Genomic DNA, 6,210 nt, shown 5'->3' on the forward strand with positions numbered 1-6,210 from the left:
AAAAAAAAAAAAAAAAAAAAAAACTACCAGAAATGAAAATTGTAACAGAAGGGCTGAAACATACAAGTGAGAAAATTTCCTGGAAAATAGAGTAGAAAGACAAAGGGATGGAAACTTGGAGTGAAAAAAACATTAAAGGACCCATCCCAGAGGCCATCAGGCAAGTAACAGGCATCCCAGAAACAGGGAATAGAACAACAATAGAAGGGAAGGAAATAAACATTTCAAGGCAGTTACCCAGAACTGAGAGATGTGAATTTTAAACTGAAAAGGCTCACCAACAATAATGATAAAAAAGGTCTGTGACTGAATAAGTAAAAAGAATTCTTCCAGCCAAACTTTAATGTTGAGGCTTAGACAGTGTCTTTCAGATATGGACATCTCAGAATTTTATCTCCCACACCAGAACATCCAGAAAGCTCCACCAAAACAAGAGTGTGAACTGAGAAAGAGGAGATCCTGGGTCTGAAGAACAGGAAGGAACAGAAGAGAAGATGGGGTGTAGGGGGAGCCAGGATGACGCCAGACATAGGTGGTGGCTGAGAGGTAGGTGACAGCGGGCCTCTGGCCTGTAATGCCTGGATGATTGGGCAGGATCCCTATCCTGTGTCAGGGTCCCTCTTGTCCACCTGCTCTGTCCACTAACCTGCTGTCCTTGTCAGGTCCCAACCCAACATCTGTCCTGATGTCTGACCAGCAGGATGCAAGCCCAGGAGGCCATCTAGGATGCCAGGACTGGGAGAGAATGTGGGTATGGGGAATTACAGGCCTCACTTGTAAAAGGTTTTACTGAGGTGGGAGTAGAAAGTAGGCGGGCTATGGGATCAGTGGTGGGTGGCTTTTTTTAAGGGCAGAAGATGCTAGAGTAGGTTAAAGCTTATGGGGGATGCTCTAAGGAATGGGGCAACTTGGGGATGCTGGAGGAAGAGGGCTGCCTGAGTAGGGCCAGGAGCGGGGTCGGCGGAGATAGTGCTGTCCATGTGGAGGGCCTACCACACCCCGTCTCACTTACCTGGGGAGAAGATGCCCCCAGCTTCCTCATGCCACAGGGCCCTGGGGTGCTTCCTCCATGAGGGACCCTCAGGCCCAGTCTTGGTGTGGGGAAAGACCTGGTCCAGCACCGTCCCGCATCCCTGAAATCACAGTGGTCACTGCTCATCTGTGCCTGGCTGGGCTCAGGGAGGGACCTACCTGACCCCACCCAGTGACTCCAAGAGAAAGGAGGAGAATATGGACCTGGCCAGGACTTACCTGGGCCTCCTCAGGCAGGAGGGTGGGTACAGACTCCTGGGTGGCAGCTAGCGGCCCAGACTCCAGGAAATCTAGAGACGAAAGCCTAAGCGAGTTTCAGGGAGCCTGAGTGAGCTTCCACCCACTGCCCTTAGTGGTATGCCAGGTTTTGGCATTCAGGTAGGCGGGATTCCTGGTTGTGGGCTTGGGTTGAGGAGGGCAGTGCAGGGCAGCTGAGGGCCCAGCTTAGGGGCTGGGTGAAGCAGAATACCCTGGAAGACCAGAGGCTGAGCTGCGGTGGGATGAGATGGGCTTAGGTCTATGCCCCTGTAGCCCTGTGAACTGTGGGACGAGATGGACAGCAGGGGTCAGAGGTATTATACAAAGGTCCGCATGGGAAAAGCAGGGTGAGAGCAGCTAGTTCAGGTGCCCTGCCTGGGAGCTGAATGGGGGCCATACCCCTAACACTGCAAGGTTCTCGCTAAGCAGCTTCTACCTGTACCTTGGCCTGCTGTCTATTCTCCAGTGACAAGCAGATATTGCCTAATGGATCTCCTTGGGGACTGAAAACCACGTGCCGTCTGTACTGGGAAACCCCAACAGCCTGCTCCATTCCCGGGGGGTCGTGGTTACAGGGTTGTGGCAGTCAGGCTTGGAGTGCGAGGGGTAGTGACAGCACTGGCTAGGTTGGAGGTGAGACCTGACTGGGTAGAATGTGGGGGCTGCTGGCACATGGAAACCATTCCATTTGTAACAAACCTGGCCCAGCGAACTTCTGACTGATTGCTCAGGCCAGGCTCTCCGCCCACTCAACCAGACCTTAGGCACTGCCCGTATTGCATGCCCTCACCTGAGTCCTCTGTAACCTCTGGCTCCTCTTTCAACTGCAGGCCCAGTGGTGATTCCTTCATAGTCCCAGGAGGTGTTTCAGGCTCAGACTCTGGAGTTTGCGGCTGTGTTTGAGGTAGGGGCTGGAAACTGGAGGGCTCCATCTTCTCTGATAGGACCTCCAGGCCCTGCACCTGGACTGTGACCTGGGGAGGTGCCCCCACCATCAGAGGTCCAACCAGAGAGTGGGGCTGGCCTTAACCTGGGGTATGTGGGTGCCCATCCCACTGTAGGATCCCAGAGGCCTGCCTTGTAAATACCTACTGACTAGGTCCTCCAAGGACCTAACTTCCCTGTACCCCGAGCAAGGAACGAAGGGACCACCTGCAGTCCTTCTCCTGCTTCTGACACCCAAGGCCTTCCAGTACCTTCCCCATCTTCCCCTAGCCTGCAGCTCTTGTGTCCATGTGACTACAGGTGATGAAGGAATGGGCTTGGGAGGCTGGCCCTGGAATCCTTCCGCCCTGGGCAAACTTGCACAGGGCTCTGTTGCAGGTGGCCACTTCTGTACCACAAGGGAGGATGTGTGTCTGGCCAAGCATGGTGGCACCCAGGGTGAGGCAGAGTTGGACCATGCTCCAGTCCTGAACCACACTTATGGTCACTCACTCACCCATCTTCGAGGTCCGCCCGGCTCCCGGCACAGCCCATCTACCAGGGCAGCAGCCTCCTCGGGGCTGCCTGGCTGCTGCCCCTGCACACGGGCCTGGATCTCAGGGGGCAGTGCACCCAAGAACTGCTCCAGCACCAACAATTCCAGCATCTGCTCCTTGGAGCGTACCTCTGGCTGCAGCCACTGGCGACACAGCTCTCGGAGCTGGGCCAGGGCCTCTTGGGGCCCTGTGGCCTCCTCATAGCGGAAGCACCGGAAGCGCAGGCGTGCAGCTTCAGGGCCTGGGTCCCATGGGGCAGCCTCACCCTCCTCCTCAGAGTCCTCCAGCTTCACCATGACAGGCCCCTCATCTTCTGGGGGTGCTCGGTCTGGGGAGCCCAGCACCGCAGGCCTCATAGAGGGTACCAGGTCAGGTATCTGAGGCCAATGTCTGCCCCTGGTGAAGAAATAGTATGAGGCTGTTGCAAGAAGGGTAGACAGTGAGTTTCACTACCTAGTCTGTGCTATACTGTTTGATCCTCAGACCTACCCTATGTGGAAGGCAGATGAGGAAACTGAGGCAAAGAAAGGCCAGTCACAGCCCACAGACTTGTGTGGCTGAAAGCCCTCCCTTTGCCTCCTGTATTCCTGGTCTTCTCTCCACTTAGGCCTTTGCAAAGTCTCTGATAGTCTTCCTGCTCCAAATACAGGCCTTTTTTTTTTTTTTTTTTTTGACAGGGTCTCACTCTTTTGCCCAGGCTGAAGTGCAGTGGCAAGATCATTGTCACTGTGGCTTTGACCTCCCAGGTTCCAGAGATTCTCCCACTTAAGCCTCCCAAATAGCTGAGACAACAGCGATGTGCCACGATGTCCAGCTAATTTCTTAATTTTTTTGTAGGGATGGGATCTTACTATGTTGCCCAGGCTGTTCTTGAACTCCTAGGCTTAAGCAGGTGATCCTCTTGCCTTGACCTCTGAAAGTGCTGGGACTCATAGGTTTGTTCCCATCCTGGCCCACAGGTTTAGAAGACACTTCTCTCCCCTATATACTTCCTTTCTTCTATATGTGCAACCTCATTCCTGCCCTGAAGCTGTCTTTTACCAGCTGGATGACACCTATACACCTATAGCCTGGGCATCAGCATCACTGCTGCCCTCTCCCCCCCCACCCATCACCAGCCCTTACCTCACGGTCTACTCGCTCGTCTACTTAGATTTGGCCCCTCACTTGGGCCCACCATCATTCCCCTCCCAGAGGGAAGCCTCGCTCCACTTAATCCCCCATCTCAACCTGTGCAGTCGTGTGGCTCAGCCCCCAGGTACCCCCCCTCTATCCACTCAGTCCCATCTTCTGAGCCCAATTTATCACACCACGCAATGCCCATCTCCTTAGCTTCCTGACTTAGGTGGGGTTGGAAGGGGATGGAGGAGCTTCGCAAGGGGTGGGGGTGGGAGGCCACAAAGGCGCCAAGACCACTGGAACAGGAGCCTGCAAGGAAGTCCCGAGATTCTGATTCCACCCATTTTCAGGTCACTGTGCCTTTGTGAACTTGTTTCCCCATTTGCAAGTGGGGCTGACCTTCCTGCTCAAGCTGCTCCTTCTGCAGCTGGGGCTTTGTGAAGGTATCTGCGTTTATGAATGGGATGGCGCCGCAGAATCATTCCCCCCGTGGGTAGCATCGATTTCGAGGGCCGCCTGATTCTGGGGGCTAAGCTTCTACTCTTCAATGTGCCAAGTGAACCAGAAACCCTGGCAGAAACTTGGGTCTTAGCCAAAACGGCAGGTATCTAGGGATGGTCCCGAAATACACTTCCCAGAAGTCCAGGCGGCAACTTCCGCTCCAGGGTGCCAAGGTACGTCCTGGAGACGCCTAGGCAACCGGGGGCGGGGCTCCCAAAACCTGTCGTCGTGGCAACGAGGAGTGATTGATAAGCCTCGCGCTCAGGCCCTGGGCTCCCCCGCAGGGAGTGCCCGGATTCCTTCCCCCGCTCCCGGTCTCGCGGGGCAGCCGAAATCCCTGAGTCTGCAGCCACAGCCCCGGTCCCCACCCTAGCCCTCCCGGTTGAGAGGACCCCGCCCTCACCTCTGCGCTCAGCTGGCCGCTCCGCGCTCCTGAGCACGCGCAGTCTTCGACTTCCCCCTCCCCGCTGGACTACGTCTCCCAGGATGCTCCGCGCACCAGCTCAAGCGCCTCCTTGCCCTTCCCCCACCCTCGCCTCCGTTTCTACACCCTCTCCTCCCGTTCCCTGGGGGTAGCGGTGGTCGCAATGATCAGGTCACACTCCTGGCCGCTTCTCCCCATGCTCCCCTCCTCGAATCCGTTGACGTGTGCAAGCTTCTCGGGGACACAGACGGCAGTACCGCCTTCCAGATTGCGCATGTCCCCCACCACGTTTTCCTCAATTCTCTACGGTCCTTCCTGAGATTAGCAGGGTTCTGCACCAATCACGGCCCTCATTAGAACTCTGTCTCCCCACGTCTCCATGGCAACGCCCTGCAGGAAGGGGCCTCCTCCTCCTCTGCTACTTCCTAGAACACAAAATGGAGAAAGGCTTGGACCCATACTTTCCAGGAGATGTAGTCGGCAGGGTCCTTCGCGTGTAGATGCGCGCGTGGCGCGGTGACGTTCCTGTGTGATCTTGGGTGAAGGGCGGGTTCTGAACGTCTCCATGGCAACCCAGGGACCCGACATCGTCTGGGCAACCCAGAGATGCGGCGGGCATGCAAGGGGGCATGTTGGAAAAGCAATGGGGCATGTGGGATGAGGAGGTGGGGAGGGATACTGGGGCAGAGATGCCGATCGATAGAAACAGCGAAGAAAGACAGAAACAGACCAGAGAGCCAAGGGCAAGGAGAAACGAAGGACAGAGAGGAGAGGGAGGAAGGGAGAGAGAGAGACAGAGAGAGAGAGAGAGAGAGAGAGACAGATATAGACCCACAGACTGGGAGGGCCAGAGACTCGACACGAGCAGAGACAGTGAAAATGAGTGAACAAATGTAGACATACGGGCCCAAGTTATAAGAGGGCTGAGTGGATCAGAGGGTTCTGGGGAAACAGGTGTCAGAACAGTTAGCAAGAGAGAGGCAGATCAGAAAGGGATGTAGCTGAAAGAGACACAAAGAGGGAAACGCAGAATGGGTTCAGAGACAAGAAGTGCAGATATCCAGACTCAAGAGGCAGACAGGAAGGGAGAGGGACAGAAATCAGAGATACGGTGGGATGGATTGACAGATTTCAAAGACTTCGAGAAAGATGACAGTGTGAAGAGAGACAGGGAGAGTCAGAGGTAGAACTGTTAGAAAAACTTATGAAAGTGTTAGGAAAACTTAGGAGTCCAGATGCTGTTCAGTTAGATGCTACCTTGTGCAGGCTGATAGGTTGCAAGTGCTTTCTGCCCAGTGTATCGCCTTGTAGCTCACGGCTGACTAAGCAGTTTTGTATCTGACTTTGTGTTTTTATTTCAGTGTTCATTCAGTCTTTTTTTTTTTTTTTTTTTTT

General features: G+C 54.8%; 1 protein-coding gene and 1 long non-coding RNA gene across 2 annotated transcripts in view; one reads left to right on the forward strand and one right to left on the reverse strand.

The window, feature by feature from the left end:
• The window catches only part of MZF1 (myeloid zinc finger 1), an 11,078-nt gene extending 5,742 nt beyond the window's left edge, over positions 1-5,336 (reverse strand). The window contains exons 1-5 of the mRNA XM_017509651.2: positions 4,795-5,336; positions 2,732-3,167; positions 2,081-2,264; positions 1,252-1,322; positions 1,013-1,133 (exon numbers count right to left, since the gene is read on the reverse strand). Of these exons, the coding sequence (XP_017365140.1) occupies positions 1,013-1,133; positions 1,252-1,322; positions 2,081-2,264; positions 2,732-3,127 (772 nt within the window). The 5' untranslated portion in view covers positions 3,128-3,167; positions 4,795-5,336. The remainder of the gene's footprint in view (positions 1-1,012; positions 1,134-1,251; positions 1,323-2,080; positions 2,265-2,731; positions 3,168-4,794) is intronic.
• Positions 3,665-6,210, forward strand: part of LOC108289985 — a 9,731-nt gene continuing 7,185 nt past the window's right edge. The window contains exon 1 of the long non-coding RNA XR_001819379.2: positions 3,665-3,706. This is a non-coding gene — a long non-coding RNA (uncharacterized LOC108289985). The remainder of the gene's footprint in view (positions 3,707-6,210) is intronic.

Source organism: Cebus imitator, unplaced genomic scaffold, assembly GCF_001604975.1.
Source record: "Cebus imitator isolate Cc_AM_T3 unplaced genomic scaffold, Cebus_imitator-1.0 Scaffold417, whole genome shotgun sequence".
Lineage (NCBI taxonomy): Eukaryota > Metazoa > Chordata > Mammalia > Primates > Cebidae > Cebus > Cebus imitator.